This window comes from Rattus norvegicus, chromosome 18 (assembly GCF_021556685.1).
Source record: "Rattus norvegicus strain SHRSP/BbbUtx chromosome 18, alternate assembly SHRSP_T2T, whole genome shotgun sequence".
Classification (NCBI taxonomy): Eukaryota; Metazoa; Chordata; class Mammalia; order Rodentia; family Muridae; genus Rattus; species Rattus norvegicus.
This window is the reverse complement of record NC_141551.1, coordinates 11,695,035-11,713,361: the sequence shown is the minus strand read 5'-3', so window position 1 is coordinate 11,713,361 and position 18,327 is coordinate 11,695,035. Positions and strand designations below refer to the sequence as shown.

The following is an 18,327-nucleotide window of genomic DNA, read 5'->3' as shown; positions in this document are numbered from 1 at the left end:
AGACACAGAGACACAGAGACACAGAGACACAGAGAGATTCTTTACAGTTTCGCCTTTTCCAGGATGTCGCAGTCTGAGCCACACAACACGAAGCCTTTCCATGCTGGCTGGTTTCTCCTATGGGAAGTAGTCTGAACTTCCCAGGACTTTCAGTGGCTCACTACTTTACAGTACAAGTTATTCTTTCACTGTCTGCACATAGGAGTGCATTTACTCCCCTCACAGCTATTTCCCTCACTTCAGAACCTACAGGTTTTGCTTAAGTTTTGTCAGACATGAATGGATAAGCTGACATTTTAAATGTTAAAAAAACTGCCGCTGGGTAGTTCCTTCATTTACTGTGAGTAGAAAGGGAGGTTTTGTTTGTGCTTGGCTTTAAGAGTAGTTTATTTAGCATGGCAGGGAAGGTGCAGTGTGAGGTATCTGTTCACACTTCAGAGTCAGGAACCAAGGAGCTGCATCTCTGCTCTCTTTCTCCATTTCCCCTTTATATAGTCTGGGGTCTTAGCACACAGGACAGTGCTGTCCCTTAGCACACAGGACAGTGCTGTCCCTTAGCGCACAGGGTTGTGCTCTCCACACTCAGTGAAACCTTTTGACATCCCCTTTTAGGCAGGCCCAGGTACGTCTCCTAGGTGATTCTAAACCTAGGAAAACTGACAAGTGAAATTAGCTGTATAATTTGTTCAATTCCTTGTTTTGAATTTGTATTTATGGTGTTTTTATTAAAATTATCCAGGGCAGGACATGTAGTTGTGTTAACACATACATATATAAAAAATGTAAAGCCTGTTCACAATATAACCACAACACACAGAGTATATATCATAACTGTCAGTGAGAGGAAATAGATGTATTTACGAATACCTTTCCTCCCTCCCTCCGTACCTCCCTCCCTCCCTCCCTCTCTTTCCTTCTTTTACAGAAATGTGATACTTACAAACTAGTGATGGAGGTACGAGACATGGGGGGCCAGCCCTTCGGTCTCTTCACCACCGGAACGATCACCATCTCACTGGAGGATGAGAATGACAATTCACCGTGTTTCACCCAAAGTTCTGTGAGTGGACTTGTGTGCTTATTGAACTAGATTCCTTCATATTTAAAAGAAAAAAAAACCCTAGAGTTTGGCAACTTCCTAAAACAGACATATTGCTTTAAATAGTAATCACTTAAAAACAGATGTGGTTTGCACGAGAAGGATAGCTGAAGTGCTCAAGTTTCTGAGGTAAGGAAGTGCCTTCGTTCCTGACCACTGAAGAGCACTTCTGTTCTGGTGTACCTCATGTGTTCAGTGTTTTCTTGGTTATTATTGTCAGTTTGGGGACCCTTTTAGACTTTGAAGAAGAGGCCTTTTCTCCTAAGACCTGTGTATTTCAAGTTATGAAGCAGGAAAGAGATCAGCCTTATATGCTTTGCTGGGGTCAGAGTGATGTCCTGCCCATAGCTCCTCCTGTGTTGGGCTTTAGCTAGCTAATTATGGCAGACATGCTATATGATGAGATTGCTAAGGAATGACTGTTTTTCTGACTTCCAGTGAGTAGCTTTGCACTTTTTCATGCACCTATACTAGAGTTTTAGTCAGAGAATAAGAAATCTAATATAGCTATGGATACTTCATTGTCAAAGAGCTCATTCACATACCTAGGTGCGAGCCTTTTCATCGTACGTCTTGTCGTAGTAAAGGTTTTAATTGCTGTGAGGAGACACCATGGTTACTGCAACTTATAAGGATAACATTTACTGGGGGCTGGCTTACAGTTCAGAGGTTTAGTCAATTATTACCATGGCGGGAAACACAGAGGCATACAGGCAACCATAGTGATAGACAAGTAGCTAAGAGTTCTACATCATGATCCACAGCACCAGAAAGAGCAGTTAGTCACTAGACCTGGATTGAGCGTCTCAAAGCCCACCCCCAGTGACACACTTCCTCCAAAAGGCCACACCTACTCTAACAAGGCCACACCTACTCTAACAAGGCCACACCTACTCTAACAAGGCCACACCTACTCTAACAAGGCCACACCTATTCCAACAAGGCCACACCTCCTATTAGTGCCCCTCCCTATCTGTGGGAGCCATTTTTTTCAATACACCACACATCCCTTGCAGATTATAATTTATTCTTTTAGTCTTTTAATATCTTATGCTTCCTTAGCTTTATTTCAGAGTAATGTCCATGATTTAACTTCTCAAAAAAAGAAGAAACTTTTCTCTTAGTAATGTTTGCTTGTTGATCAAAGTAAGCAAAGCAGGATTATTGTGAAAACCAATCATTCTGAGCTGCTGCCGTGGCTCAGTTGTCTAGCACTTGCCTTGCCTCTTCAGGCTCCAGGTTCAATCCGTACTACTGTGGGAAAAAACAACAAAAAAGCAATATATGCTCTCACCATAGGTATTATACAATTAATGCATTAGCACAGTTCAATTGGTGTTCGCTATGTCTAAAGACGGGGTGGACTGTAAGTATAATACAGGATCAGAGAGGAGGCAAATCTGAGATAGAAAGAGAGCAGGAAAATCACCTCACAGAATTTTAGCAGTTAAGAGATGGGTCACCTTTGGTTAATGGAGGGGATTTGAAAACACGATAAGAAAGAAAGAAGTTAGCCAGACATGAAACTTTATAAACACTTTTCCAAATTATGAGCACATTACTCCACATTATATTCTTTACATAGAACTTTAAATATAAAGATGACATTGCTAAAGCTGTGGACATATACTTAGAAAGGCGTTTTCCCTCAGTATTTTGCAGAAGTAGACGAAAACAGAATTGATGTTGAGATTCTAAGGATGATGGTGCAAGACCAAGATTTGCCCAACACCCCCCACTCGAAGGCGGTATACAAAATCCTACAGGGGAACGAGAATGGGAACTTCAAAATCACAACAGATCCAAACACAAATGAAGGAGTCTTGTGTGTTGTCAAGGTACGTAATAATCGTAAAGCTATTCTTTACAGCATCCAAACCTGTGCTTTGACATTGGTATAAATGGTATCTCTATCTATGGACCCTTCTCCAGGGAGTTATAGGCAGTTAGAGGACACATGGGAAAGGAGTCACTTGTCAGTGGTATAGCCACTCCATTGACAAATATGCCTGGAAAGAGGACTTGGGAAGAAGAGGAATTTTGTGGAGTGGTAATGGAATCAAAGAATATAATGAGAGTTTTGATAAAAGGAATTATATACATATGTATATATAGTTGATGTGTAATACATGCATTTAAATTAATACCATATGTCTATATCTATTTCTATATCTATATCTATCTATGTCCACAGTAGTGTTGTATGGTGTTGAAATGTTTTACAGTGGTGCACACAGAGCCTTTTCTGTTATTTCACTCTTTCTAAGCGGAAACTCATAGCAGACACACACTTCACCCCTCTGTACATGAAGTTAACTAAGCAGAGGAAGTTGAATCTATCAGTGGCCTTGATGGGCAGCACTGAATGTAAACACCTGGCTGCTCTCTGAATCACTATGTCCTTGTCCTGCGTGTTTTTCTCCTTTAACCCCCCAGGGTAGTTTCAAGCTTTCCAAAGAAGTTATTTTTCTGATAAGATGTTCATAAAATGTCCTTTAATTTTTACACTGTCTATTCTTTCTTTTCCCCTCTTGCCTGTCTTCTGTATTTCCTTCCTTCACCTTTTTCTTTAAATTTCACTTGCTTCAGGAGTCTTACTGGGATTAGACCCAATCATGCTGTGTTCCCATTAGTGTTTAAAATTACAATAAAGATGAAGGTGGGATCTTCCAAAGTAAAAAAGTAGGAAGGAAAATGGTCAACTCTTAAAAATTGATAAGTTAACCATTTAAAAAGGATAATTAATCTTTCAATTAGCGCCAGCTTTGGGCAACATTTTAAATCTAGAAATTGCGTTCCCTGTCTATTAAATCTTGGAATCATAGCGTCCTGTATAACAATATGGGGACTGATCAGTGTATGTTCGTTAAACAGCCATTGAACTATGAAGTCAGCCGCCAAGTCACTCTGCAAATCAGCGTGCTTAACGAAGCCCAGTTCACTAATGCCGCCAACACACAACCCCCAACAATGTGCACCGCAACCGTCACTGTGAAAATTAAAGACAGAGATGAGGGTCCTGAGTGCTTGCCACCAGTCAAAGTCATTCAGAGCAAAGATGGGCTCCCAGCTGGCCAACAGCTCCTGGGCTACAAAGCGATGGACCCAGAAACAAGCAGTGGCGAAGGCTTAAGGTAATGCTCTTTCCTGAAAACGCCCGCATCTTCCATGGAGCCTGAACTTTAGGAGTGGTTTGTGTGTCTTCGCTTCGGCCATTTGACGTTTGCTTTCTGAAAACCTAGGTATAAAATGGTAGGAGACGAAGATAACTGGTTTGAGATTAACGAAAGCACAGGAGACTTGAGAACCGTGAAAGTTCTAGACCGAGAGTCGAAGTTCGTGAAGAACAACCAGTACAATATTTCCGTGGTGGCGATGGATTCAGGTGAGTGCCATTTTCTAAAAGTGAAACGTGAATGTAGAATGTGACTGTGTCTAGGGCAAATTTTAGTCCAGACACTGTTTCCTCGAAGGTACCAATAATGTACAACGCAAAACGCTGTGTTGAGTGTAATGGCTCAGGGCACTGAGATCACCCATTTAGTCCCCTGTGTGCCCGCCTTGGGCAGAGCCACAAGAGAGTAAAAGGCTGAAGTCTAACTTTTAGTACTGGTTATTTATTTCTGTTGAGGGATATCGTTTCCTCTCAGAATGCCTTGTCTGGGGCCTTTAGTTTTTTTAATTGTCCCGGTGAGGGTTACTATCACTATGATGAAACACCATGACAAAAGCAAGTTGGGCAGGAAAGGACTCATTTCATTCAGTTACGTTTAACAGTTCATCATCAAATGCAGTGAGGGAGGAAGTCACACAGGGCAGGAACCTGGAGGTGAGAATAGACGCCAAGGCCATGGAGAAGTGCTGCCATGGAGGAATGCTTGCTTAGCATGGCTTGCTCAGCCTGCTTTCTTTTTTTTTTTTTTTTGGTTCTTTTTTTCGGAGCTGGGGACCGAACCCAGGGCCTTGCGCTTCCTAGGTAAGCGCTCTACCACTGAGCTAAATCCCCAGCCCCTCAGCCTGCTTTCTTATAGACTCAGGACCTCCAGCCCAGGGATGGCTCCACTCCTCATGGGCTGGGCTCTCCCACATCAACCACTAATTAGGAAACTGTTCCATAGGCTTGCCTACAGCCCAGTATTAGGGAGACATTTTCTGAACTGGAGTTCCCTCTTCTCAGATGACTCTAGCTTATGTCAAGTTGACATAAACACTAGCCAGGAAATTTACCTTACAGGTCTTTGCTTATATATGGCTTTTGGTTTCCTGTTTTTACAGGAGTTTTGTGTGTGCAGATGTGCATGTCTTTAAGTCTGTGTGTGTTTCTTGTACTTTTACTTTGGCTTCTTTTTTCTGCTTATTTGTCCTATTCTGTTTTGCTTTTATTATTATTATTATTATTATTATTGTTGTTGTTGTTGTTGTTGTTGTTGTTATTTAGATGCCTGTTTGCTTTCTAAAGAGAGAAAAAATAAGGTATGGGTTTAGGAGAGAGGGGAAGTCGGAAGGAGTTGGGAAGAGCTGGGGGAGAGGAAACAGTAATCAGAATTTATTATATGAAAAAAATCTATTTTCAATTAAACAACAACCACAAACATTCTAGGACCTAGAGTGTCTCCTTCAAACACTGTCAACTGTGAAGTGATGATCTTAAAACTCTTGAAGTAAACTCCTGCCTACAGGAACCATATATAGTTTAAATAAACATATGTATATAAATGTGCTAACAATGTTTGCCAATGTACACATGTACTATTATGCAATACATTATATAAACCTAAAGTTAAAATAAGTAATAAAATATGAAAAGAAGTTATACTTTGATTATGTGCATACCCTTTAAGAGAAGTCCTCACAGAGATAAAAGAACATCATCTTGGGACTTTTCAGACTGAACTAATTCTTTTGCCTATTCGGTTAACTCAAGAAGGTGTCAACTGTTTTAAGATGTCTAAGTTGAACATGTAAAATGTATTGTCAGACAGTAACATTGGCTATGTCTGCACATTTCCTTAATTTGTTCAAGTTAATAACACAAACCCCCAGATATTGTTGGCTATATAGCCTATTTTAGCTACAATTTTTTAAAATTATATAAAAGTATGTGTGTGTGTATGTGTCTGTGTGTGTGCACATGAGCAAAGAGGCCATTGGTGACGGCTCCCCAAGGAACTGGAGTGGCAGGTGCTGTGAGCCACTTGATAGGGACGCTGGGACTTGAACTCAGATCCTCTGGAAGAGAAGTACACCCTCTTCACCACCAAGCCACCTCTCTGGCCTTGTTGATAGTTTTGAAGCAAGAGCTGGAGCTGCCGAAAGAGAGACAGACAAAAAGTTAACCAGGGAAGACGCCGGCGACTTCCTGTTTCTGCAGACAGGGCAAGCTGACTCATGCCCACTCTGCCCATTAAGGCTTCTCTCGCCTCTCAGCCCTGCTGCCTTTGGGATAGAAATACCGGGTTACATATCCCCTTCACAACCATGGAGACCAGGAGTTGCGGGGAGGTTTAGTCCTCCTAGTAATGAAAGCTTTGACGCTTTATATTCTAAGCATTAAAGAACCCACCTATCAGATAAAAATCATCTAGCTTTCAAAATCTGTGCTCCCTCTTAATGAGAATGTCATTACCAAGTGAACTACCTGCATATTACCTTTCTCTTTGATCCACACCTCAAACATACATTTCTTTTATAGAGTTATTTTACTATAAGTTCCAAAATTCTGTAGAATAACGGGTGGGGGATATTAGCTGAGAAACATATTAACTTAATATATTTTACAGTTCTGGGTGATGTGGGTTTTTTTTTATGTTTGCTCTACCTATAAGTAAAAATGAAATCTAAATGTTTTACACATAATTATGATGTGAAAGAGGGCTCTCTGTCTGCTTACTTTTAGATGTTTAAATTCCAAGCACAGGATCATGGGAACTAGGAGTCTTGAGATGAGGATTTGATCTTTCTAAGAATGAAAGCTTTTCTGCTTTATATTCTAAGAGAATCTGTGGTATAAATTTTTTACCAGTAGAGAACACTTAGGCGTCTCTACACATTGAGAGACTCCAGAGGCTTTTGGGGTAAGGCACAAAGAGGGGAAGACTACAGAAATCCTGGAAATTCTTATTTAGAGAGGAGAAAATTACAAGAGCAAAATATAAGAAATTAACTTTGTTGCTTAGTACTGAAAAATACTGAGGGTAAGCTTGGTAGGGTTAGTATAAAAGAGAGAAGCTTAGGCAAAACAATGTCCCAGAGTCATACGTAATCTAGCTTACGTCCTTGTATTTCTCCTGTGCGTCATTCTTGTCTGTCAGGCTAATCTCTCTGCTGTGTGTCTTGAGGACACTGTTTTATGCACCTTACTCCTAGAACATGAGAGTAGCAGCCATACCCTGAAGCTCATGTCCCTTAAATTATTCAAATGAATAGCAGTAACAGCTTCCGTGATTGTTCTCTGTTAGTCTTTCTTTGATTTGTAATACTGCAGTTTAAGCATTATTATATGCTGGAAATAATATGATAATTATTGTTTAGTGCTGTAACTCTGAAATTGTGCCTTCACTTTTTCTCATTCGTATTTTTTTCTTCTAAATTGGTTAAGAGCTCAATTTTTTTCCCATACCCACCCTGCCACCCTTCTGGTAAACTGTCCCTTTATCAGGCATGAAGATGAGAATTCGGTATATATCTGTTTAAGGCAGATCTTTAAAAGTGACATGGGTATGCGTATATGAGCTCCCGCATGCATGGTCTTTAGAAAGGTAGAAGGCTCTGGATCCCCTGGAGCTAGAGTTACAGGCCGAGCTGGGCTGATCTAAGACTTTCGCCACAGAGACCCTGATGAAAGGACAGAGGGGACCTAGTTCTGTGTCTTTGCCCAGGAACAGACTGGGTAAGATCCAGTCTACGGCTGGGTTCTGTGTCTCAAATGAGTTAAGGTTTCAATTCTTGAGAACTTTTTCCCCTCCTCCTCCACCACCACCATTAGCGAGACTGAAGCTCTCAGTCTCAAAGCCTCTATGTACTTAATTTCTGACACTTGAAGTATCCTATGCTCACCATGTGCTCTGTTAGCCTTCTGCTGAATTTGTCCCATCTCCCCTTATAAGCATATGTAAGATCCTTACTTCTCAATAGTCCTGCTTGGCATAACACATTGCTTGTGCAGTAACTCCCGAGCCCAGCTTTCCTATCTCTAACTTCTCTTCTCGTCTTCTCCCTTAGGATCCTTTCACTGAAGAAAGACCTGTTTGTCCATGTCACCTCACATGAATGTTAGAATCTAAAATGTGGTCTTGGCAAGAGCAGCAAGCACTCTTCCCTAATAAGTCCCAGCTAACGTGTCATGGTTAGACTTGCTGTTCCTCTGTGGTTTGAGAAGCTCATAAGCCTCCAGGATCAGGCAGTGAAATTAGCTACTGAGGATTTTACAGTTTTGAGGTGTACTTGATGCTTAGAACAACTGAGTTCAAACCATATAAAATACCTTCTTAGTTTTAGCCTCGGAACAAGTCTTAAAAGTCTCACTGTGTAGCCATCGTAGCAAAGCATTTTCTTATTTGAGTCCAAAAGGAACACACACAGTCTTGGGAGCTAATGAGTGTGCCACAACGTGAGAAGGAACAATGTGGAACCTTTCTAATCATAAAGAGCTCAACCCAGGTCTGACTTATAATAGAGTGAGCTTCGGGAGATGGGAAACATACAGTGATGACGACTACTGACTTTAGACGCTCTTTCTAGAAATGCTATGGATTTAGATTTTAGTTGGCACAAGTACTTCTCAGCTCTGTGGCTGGTACTCCCCACTTACTGACATGTATGAGTCGCCTAAATAGGAAATCTAAAGTAAGCTGTTGGACCAGACAGATGCATGGAGATGCCTCTTCTGATATTCTACCATTTCCTGTAAATGGAAAATCACCCTTGAGTGTCCTAGAAATTTTCCCAAGTTTATTTTCAACTCTGTTTTGACTATTAGACTAATGTTAAGCATCTTCTGTTCTGTTTTTATCATCATGTCTCAAATGGAGCCTCTTACAGGAAAAACATTAAATGATAAATATTGGTTAAATGTAGACTTAAGTGAATCTCCATTTCCTTTGCCATCAGAGTGACCTCCTTTTATTTATCCTAGTTGGCCGATCTTGCACAGGAACACTGGTAGTCCTTCTGGAAGATTTTAATGACCACCCACCACAGATTGACAAGGACATAACCATTTGTCAGCAGGAAAAGGATTATGCCGTTTTGGAACCCGTAGATCTAGATGGGCCAGATAATGGTCCACCTTTCCAGTTCCTTCTGGATAATTCTTCCAGCAAACTTTGGACTCTAGAGTCACAGGATGGTAAGTACTTATGCTACATATTGTAAGTAATCCCAGTTCAAGATGGCTGACAGCCTGTGCTCTTACCTTGGCTTGTCATAATAAATACATATATACTGTAGAAAGTTATTCATCTTGGAAAAATAAAATGCTTTAATATCTTTTTGTCATCTGTCATCTATCTACCATTCATCTATATATCTATCATCTATTTGTTTGGCAATTATGTACTTAATAGCTATCAGTTTATCAATTATTGACCTATGTATGCATATGTCTGTGTAACAATCATCTATCATATATACTATATACATATCTACCTATGCCTCCTGAATGCAGGGATTAAAGGCATGTAGCACCATGCCCAGCATGGAGATCAGTCTACCTTTAATTTAAAATAATGTCAACCCTTTTCCTACTTTTCTAAAACACTAAATAATTTTTAAGAAAGAAAATGAGCTATTAATTTTGTTGCATATTAATTTCTTGAAGTTAGTAAGAACAATGTTGTTGAAATGTCGTATTAATACATACTCTATCTACCCTTTTCCCTTTAGGCAAACGTGCCATTCTTCGGCAACGACACAATCTTAATTATAACTACTATTCTGTGCCAATCCAAATACAAGACAGACATGGTTTTTCTGCAAAACATGTATTATCAGTGCGAGTGTGTGACTGTACAATTCCATCAGAATGTAGAATGGCCATTGAGGAGAGGGATGTTAAACCAAATGTAATCCTTGGGAAATGGGCCATTCTCGCCATGGTCCTGGGATCTGCATTGCTACTGTGTAAGTACCACTGTCTAAAGTGTACCAACCCAGTGCTGTGGAATACTTACATGCTAATTTCCTGGAGAAAACAACCTTTACAGAGAAGTTTGTTTTATTTCAGTTTCAGAGGTCTCAGCCCATAGCTAACAGGCTCTGTTGTTTTGTGCCCAATGGCCAGTAGCATGTAACTAAGCAACCTATTTCTCTTATGGCAGTTAGAAACCAAAACGAGAGGAAGAAGGGGTTAGGGTTGTCCTCAATGACATAATTTCCTTCTGTTAAGGCCCACCCTTTGAAGACCCTACCACCTCTTAACAGCACTCTGAGGTAGGGACAAAAACTTTACGATGTGGACCACCTGGGACAGTTTATCTCAGCTGTGATATTCTGGAAAAATATACTGCAGTTCTTTATCTTAAGGACATGTATCACTGTTGGTACATGTGCCTTTAAAACAGTCTTCCTTAAGTGGGGTTCTCTGACTGTGGAAGAAACAGTAGTAACAGCAGATTAAAGCTGTTTAGGTAAGTTTCAGAGGTCATGTTTTAACTCCTCGGAAGTTAATCATGAGACAGTGAAGATTTCTGAAAATCTGTAGAGACATTTTTAAAAAATACTTTTTCAATTTCTTTGTTTTTTTAAAATTTTTTGTTTATTGTTAAATTATTTTAATATCTTCCAGAATGGCAAAAAAATTATTTTACCTTGCTTCTAATTTTTCCTGTAGGCATTTTATTTACATGCTTCTGTGTGACTACTACTAAGAGAACAGTCAAGAAATGCTTCCCAGATGATGTAGCCCAGCAAAATTTAATTGTATCAAACACCGAAGGACCAGGAGAAGAAGTGACGGTAAATCAGAATTAAAGTCCCACTGAATAACATGATGACCCAATGAACATAACTGATTACCCTCTAGTAATAGTAAAGCCTAATAATTATTGACCTATACTGCACCAAGCAGAAATTGAAGTTCTCTGCCTATTTTAATTCATTGTCCATTTGTATTGGCTTTAAGGAACAATTCAAACAGTAAAAACACATGTTCTCCCTGTTTTATAAGATAAATAAGATATTGACGGAACCATATTTCCTCTGAAGGCCCCGAGAAGGATAGCTTAAGTTCTTTTCAGTTTTTGTCCCTTGGCTCATGGCCACGAAAGCAATTTTCATGGTATCATCACTCTATCTGACACTCCAAATTTTCCTTTTCGTAAGAATACTGGTCATGTTAGATGAGAGACTAACTTCTTTGAGACTTACACAATTGCATCTACAGTGACCCTGAGGTTAAGACCTCAACATATGAACTCCTAGGAGGCAGACTTTGGCCCAGAATGTCTATGATATGATTCTTAGGATTATTCTGATTTTGCACGTAAAGAACAGAAGCAGAGCAAGTGACTTGTCTGTGGTAACAAAGAGTTGGTTTCTGTGACACTCATTCATTTTCTAATTCTACCTTTAGGAGGCAAATATTAGACTCCCCACACAGACAGTCAACATCTGTGATACAAGCACATCTGTTGGGACTCTTGGTGGCCAAGGAATCAAAACACAGCAAAATTTTGAGATGGTCAAAGGAGGCTACACCTTGGAGTCCAACAAAGGAGGTGGCCACCATACCTTGGAGTCCAGCAAAGGAGGTGTGCTAGGAGCAGCAGACACTGGCCGATATGCTTACACTGACTGGCAAACTTTCACTCAACCTCGGCTCGGCGAAGTAAGTGCTTAAGTCTTTAGGTGCCTACTATGTCCAATCCTAATATGATTTATAAACCAGGGTTTCCCAAAGTACCCCTCACACACCTGGATCACACCTTTTCATCTCCTGTACAGGGACAGACACTGGTGTAAGGGCCATACTCAGAGTTGAATTTAAAATTTTTGATTTGCAAGACTTTAGGACTAATTTATGTGTATGTCTTTGGTATATTAAAAGACTGATATCTTTTTCACTAAATATCATCAGAAAAATACATCTTCAGTGAAGAATTCGCTATAGTATAATGAACAGACCATAAATTTCCACCATTTTGCCAGTATGCTATAGTTCTATATGTAGTTATGAAATCTTGCCTACCTCAATCAACCAAGATAGTTGGGTAGGCTTTAATCTTAGGTTCCATTCTGCATGTTTTCCTTGCTTTTGTTTCAGATTGCTCAGGCTGATATGAGCCAAATGTTAGATAATTACAACTATATAACATGAATATATTATGCATGTTATATATAACATCAATGTATTAGGCCCTCAAAACTATATACGGTATAAATGCAAGAACCACAGCCTACACTGGTTCTCCCCCACATATACAAAGAAGCCATTGAGATACAGTTCAACTAAATACACCTTATATTCCAGTGAGAACTTGTAAGTTATTTATGTGATATATGCATAGCCTTGGTTCTTATAAATGTGGTCACTTTGAGCATTTATGTATTTGCTATATTTTAAGAATGAATATAATATAGACCAATCATGTGCATTTTTTATGTATAGGAATCCATTAGAGGACACACTCTGATTAAAAATTAAACAGTAAAAGGTAAATCCAAGATATCATTTTTATGCTGGTCTGTTTAGGTGTCTTTTAAAAGTCATAATAAACTGTGCTCTTTCTCCATACAGAAGGTGTATTTGTGTGGACAAGCTGAGGAACACAAGCATTGTGATGACTACGTTCGCTCATATAACTATGAAGGCAAAGGCTCCATGGCTGGTTCTGTGGGTTGCTGCAGTGATCGGCAGGAGGAAGAAGGGCTAGAGTTTTTAGATCACTTGGAACCGAAATTTAGGACATTAGCAAAGACATGTGTGAAGAAATAAAGGTGCTGGTTAGTAGAGAAACATCTGCAAATGAACACAGGGGTGTCACTGGATGTAAGAGGATAACAGCTTGTAGTAGCGACTTTGGGTATTAAAAGAAAGTAAAGTCATTTGTAGATAAGGGTGCTTTACCAACCATAGCTCTCCAAATTCTCCTTGTCCCCAGAACTTGCCTGTTGTCTAGACAGGATGTTGTCACTGTTGCTTTTCTTTCTGTGCGTGTCTATGGCCTCTTCAGGACTGAACTGCGTGTGCCACTGAAATTCTGGTGATGTCTGAAACTTAAGCTCTTTTGCACTCTGTGCAAGGCTCCATGGTAGAGTTGGGTATTGTGGAAGCTTAAAATATGAGTTTGCATTGTGTATATAAAAAGTAAATATTTTTCAAGGTCATGGGAATTCTGCTTCTAAAGTATTTCCTTTAGTGCCAAGATATTGTTTTTCCCTTTTCCAGAGTAGCTTCAGATAAACTTTTAAGTGTTTTAGGTATAGCCTTTTGTGTGCCTAACAAGCTCTACTCTCACTGTACATTTCCCTCATTAGAAGAGTGCTATCTTCATTCAGAGCCTTCAAAGCTTACGACTCGATCTCTGCCCACATGGCTATGTTATCATTGGGATCATGGAGCTTCTGTCTGAATAACATGGGTCAGAGTATCATGCTCACTGGACCTAAAACTGTAGAGATTTGTCAAGAATTCCATGAAAATGAAAACACTTGAATCCTGATTTCTATAAACTAGCTTAGGCTCACGGAATATATATATATATATATATATATATATATATATATATATATATATATACATACATATATATATCACTGATCATACTTAATGTGGTACTACCTTACCACATTTATATGTACTAAAATATGAAAAATTATATAAATACTTTGGGAGGACTGCTAGCTCTTTAACTTGACACTGATCTACTATTTCATTGGCTTTTAACTGGTCTCTGTCTTTAAACTTCACTCCAACTAGCCATAGAAGCATCTAGCTGAAACCGATACAAGGCTTAGTCCTTACTGTATGTTAATACTGAGTTAATGTCCACATTGAGACACAATACTCAGTATACTTTGGTAATTACTCAGAGGAAAAAAAGTTGGAAGGCTAGAAATAATGTTAAGTGGACATGCATTAAAGATCATTAGTTCATTACAGGAACATCTACCAAATTTTATTGAAACAATAGCTATTTTAACATGCATGAATAAATGAGGTGTAACACTTTAATAAGATTGTTTTATTGATCTATAAAGAAAAAATATATATCTAAATTATATTTTATTAGTCCTTTGTGGGAAAGTACAGATATGTGTCAAGTTACACTTCATGAAAACTACATTTAAACTAAACTTTCCTTCTTAACCCATTACTTTCTATCTATTGGCAAAATAGTTTGCTGTTTCACTTTAGGTCTTATTGGTCTTCATTAGGAAAGGTGATTTTTATTGTGAAATTGGATATTGGAATAAAATGAAATATAGCATTAGTAAGGCAGATATGATCTGTAAATTCCCCATAATGTGTGACTTTTACAGTCACTGTAAGATGATTTGGGAGGGGGTTGGGGATTTAGCTCAGTGGTAGAGCACTTGCCTAGCAAGCACAAGGCCCTGGGTTCGGTCCCCAGCTCCGAAAAAAAAGAAAAAAAAAGATGATTTGGGAGTGATGCAATTTTTACTTTTTGAGGTAAATGTCATCTGACAATGTGAATTTTGACATTTTAGGCTCTTATATAGTACCAATTTGGAAATGCGTCAAAGGTCATAGTAAGTTATATTATTCAATGTAGTTATAGAATATTCTATGAGCAGTTGCAAATTATTCCCTTAACAATCACTTACAGTTGTTTGTGTCATCTTGCTCTTAGACTTACTGAATTATACGTGAGAAAACTTTTTTCTAAATTAAACCATACAATTTATATCCACAGGTGGATTTCTTACGCATCAAGAGAAGGCTCTCTAAAGCATTAGACGTTATTAGAAAGTTCGGAGAATTTATCTGTATCAAGCAGTTTTAGATATTTAATTTTTTTCAATATATTATTAAAACTTTTCTCAGAGGAATTATATTTATTTTTGGATTTATTTAGGCAACTCCAAGTAATTCTCATTTTTCATCAAAAATTAAATATTAACTGTATGATGAACTAAATATATGAAACCCTACCAGACTGCACCATTTAGTTTGCTAATAAAGTACTGTATTTCATATAAATTTGACTTTTAAGTAATTGTTGATTTAATAAATTGATAGCTATGAAATGTTTTCTGTATTTCAACATATATGGGGGAACATGCCCAGCTTTTATCTTTTTGATGTTGGCTTCAAATATTTCATGAGAGAGACAAAATACCCATGGGAAGAAAGATCAGGAGAGATGAAATGATACAGTTTCTTTAGTGAGCACGCTTCCTCAAATGCTCCCTAACATACTAAATGTTAATTCTCAATGTTTAAAAATACTGTATAGAACTTGAAACCCATGTGTACATTTACTTTGTAGAAATGTCATTTGGAAAATATTTAAATGAGTGCTTTAGATCTGGGAAGTTTTTCATCCCCTTTTTGTAGTATGTAGGTCATAGAAGTGGTGTATGATTGAAATCTGAAATGGAACGATAGCCATGGAATATTATGGCATTGACCCATTTATTATCTGCTTCTCTTATAAATCTAAGGGAACACAGTAATCACTAGACACCACCTTTGTTTGTCCTCTTGGGGGTAATGGAAAAAGTACAGAAGGAGAAAGCTTTCTATGAATACATAGATTCACAGTGTGTAAAGCCCAATAAAATAAGTGAAAATACAATAAAGATTTTCTGGAATAGATGCTATCTGCATAAAGATAAAAACCATGCTGTATTACCTCAGATCCTTTTAATGAACAACAATAGCCATTTTAAGGTGTGTTTATTTTTGTGTGTGTGTATTTGTGTGTGTGTGTGTGTGTGTGTGTGTATTTGTGTGTGTGTGTGTATGTGTGTGTGCATGTATCAGCATGAAAGCCCCCTGACCTGGCCCTCAGATTTCTGGTGTATTCATAATGAATGTTACATGAAGATAAAATGTTTAAAATTTGTATTACTTGTTATTAATAAATAGGAATAAGGTATCTTTTGATAAACAATATACAGTTACAAGTCATTTGTTCACTAACTTTAGTGATAGAGGATGAGAAAGCATCTCTTTGGTCAGCACTGGATATGAGAATCCATGGACACAGGATTTGAAATTTGTGTTTAGTTGTCCATGTGCAACCATGAATATCTGGAACTGGGGAATTTTATTCCTGATAGTTAGACAAGTTAAGCCACATAATGTGACACTATTAATTCCAAAAATAAATTTCAAGGCTACAGTTGAGGTGAGAAGGGTTTTACCTGTCATTCATGTAGAATTACTTACTCCCTTTTGGATTTCAGAAAAAGTTAGAGAAGCTGCAATCCAACTGGGAAGGAATGGAGGGGTGCAATTCAGGGGCAAATTGTTTCACACGTGTGAGCAGCTAGGTTTGATCCCTGGAACTCCAGTGCAAAAGAAAACCCAGAGTGGAAACGAAAGGATTTTCTTTCTTTGACTTTGCCTCCCAGAGAATGCTTATAGCCTGAGGAATTACAGACTAGAAAATGGCCTCACGGCTCAGAGTTTCCCTTAGAAGGTAAGTATTTGAAGACATTCCATACGTGGCAGCTGTACAAGGTCGGAAGTGGCTTGCATGTGATCATTTCTTTCATTGCTTGTCCAGAGCAGGACCAACAGCAGAATCCCGGAAATTATTTAAAATGCAAATTTTTGAGTCCTGGACCGAAAGACCTACACCGGAGTGTTGCGGTCTTTGTCCTTTGTTGTCTGCTGTAATGCTAAATGCAAGCCCCAAGACTTGGAGTCTGCGCATAGCCCCCATGACTCTGCCACCCAGTTAATTCTGATTAGTGAATGAAGATGCAGACAGCTAACAGCTGGGCAGGGGAGACTTAGTTGGGGTTTAGGTTTCCAGGGCTTGGAATCATGAGGGAGGAGGAGGAGGAGGAGGAGGAGGAGGGGGAGGAGGAGGAGGAGGAGGAGGAAGAAAAAGACGAGGTAAAGGAACAAGAACAAGAAGGGGAAGAAGAGGAAGAAGAAAAGAAGAGGAAGAAGAAGAAAGAGGGAGTAGAAGGAGGAGCAGGAGGAGGAAGAAAAGAGAAAGGAGAGCCACCACGGGTTAGCTGAGCCATAAAATCTTGTCCCTGAGGGCTGCCCAACAGAAGTTAAGAACAGCCCAAATGGAACACAGAAAATAGTAAGTAACTGGGGGTTATTGATAGAAAACTAGATTCTAACAGCATGGAAGATAGGCGGCTGCCTAGCTATTGTTCTGATTAAGGCAGAACAATAGTGTAAATATAAAGGTTTTGTGTGCGTGCGTGTGTGTGTGTGTGTGTGTGTGTGTGTGTGTGTGTGTGTGCGCGCGTGCGTGCGTGCACATTTAATCCAGGAACTCAATGATCAAAGTGGGGTAGAAGCCCCAGGTCAGGATTTTAAATAATTTACCACTACACAGGAGGCTCCGAGCTGGGATGCAGCCCTCAGGTTTCTGACGTAGCTCACCTCGGGACTCCCGTCCTTCTGCTACCCTTCATCTCAACTCTCTGCTTCTTCTTTCACCACCAGTGTCCTGTGGTCCCAGAAATGTGGACGACACCTGACAACCTATCAGGACAGAGGTGTCTCAGACCATGTCTGCCCTACTGAGTTAAAATCTACATTTTAGGAAAAGCACCAGATGTGCATGTACACGAAACTTTGATAAGCTCAATGTAAATGATTGGGTGAGAGGGAACACAGAACCTACTGCAAGTAAATGAAGCCATTAGGGCAGGCTGTCTAGAGCAGCAGGCCCAAGGCAAGGCTATCCTCAATGAGTTGACAACACACATTCAAAACCATCTCTTATCACTTGCAAAGTATCAGCTTCCTTCATCTCTCATGGACAACTGACTTTTTGGAGACTGTACAAGACCATTTACTGTAAGGGACATAGGGACAGAAAATGTACTCAAAGTTTAGTAAGGGACCTTTTCATTGACACAATTAATTTGTTTTTCCCAGTCAAAGTGAAGAAAAAAACACATTTAACAAAATTAAATTTTGATGTGTGTGTGTGTGTGTGTGTGTGAACAAGTGTGCAAGTATGTATAAATGTATATATGTCTGAGTGTGAGTGATTTGATATGTTTCGATCAGGCCTATGAAAGCAATTTTTACAGGCTTTTCTCTGCTAACCAAGTTGAATTACTCC

General features: G+C 39.1%; 1 protein-coding gene across 2 annotated transcripts in view; it reads left to right on the top strand.

Moving 5' to 3' along the window:
* Dsc1 (desmocollin 1) overlaps positions 1-15,876 on the top strand; it is a 28,708-nt gene extending 12,832 nt beyond the window's left edge. Inside the window, exons 8-17 of one of the 2 annotated variants that reach the window (XM_087592582.1) lie at positions 926-1,060; positions 2,752-2,937; positions 3,974-4,233; positions 4,342-4,484; positions 9,234-9,446; positions 9,983-10,219; positions 10,929-11,053; positions 11,670-11,924; positions 12,705-12,750; positions 12,834-13,420. In XM_087592582.1, coding sequence (XP_087448708.1) covers positions 926-1,060; positions 2,752-2,937; positions 3,974-4,233; positions 4,342-4,484; positions 9,234-9,446; positions 9,983-10,219; positions 10,929-11,053; positions 11,670-11,924; positions 12,705-12,740 — 1,590 coding nt within the window. In that variant the 3' untranslated portion in view covers positions 12,741-12,750; positions 12,834-13,420. 2 annotated transcript variants of the gene reach the window in all.
* Positions 15,877-18,327: the final 2,451 nt, after the last annotated feature.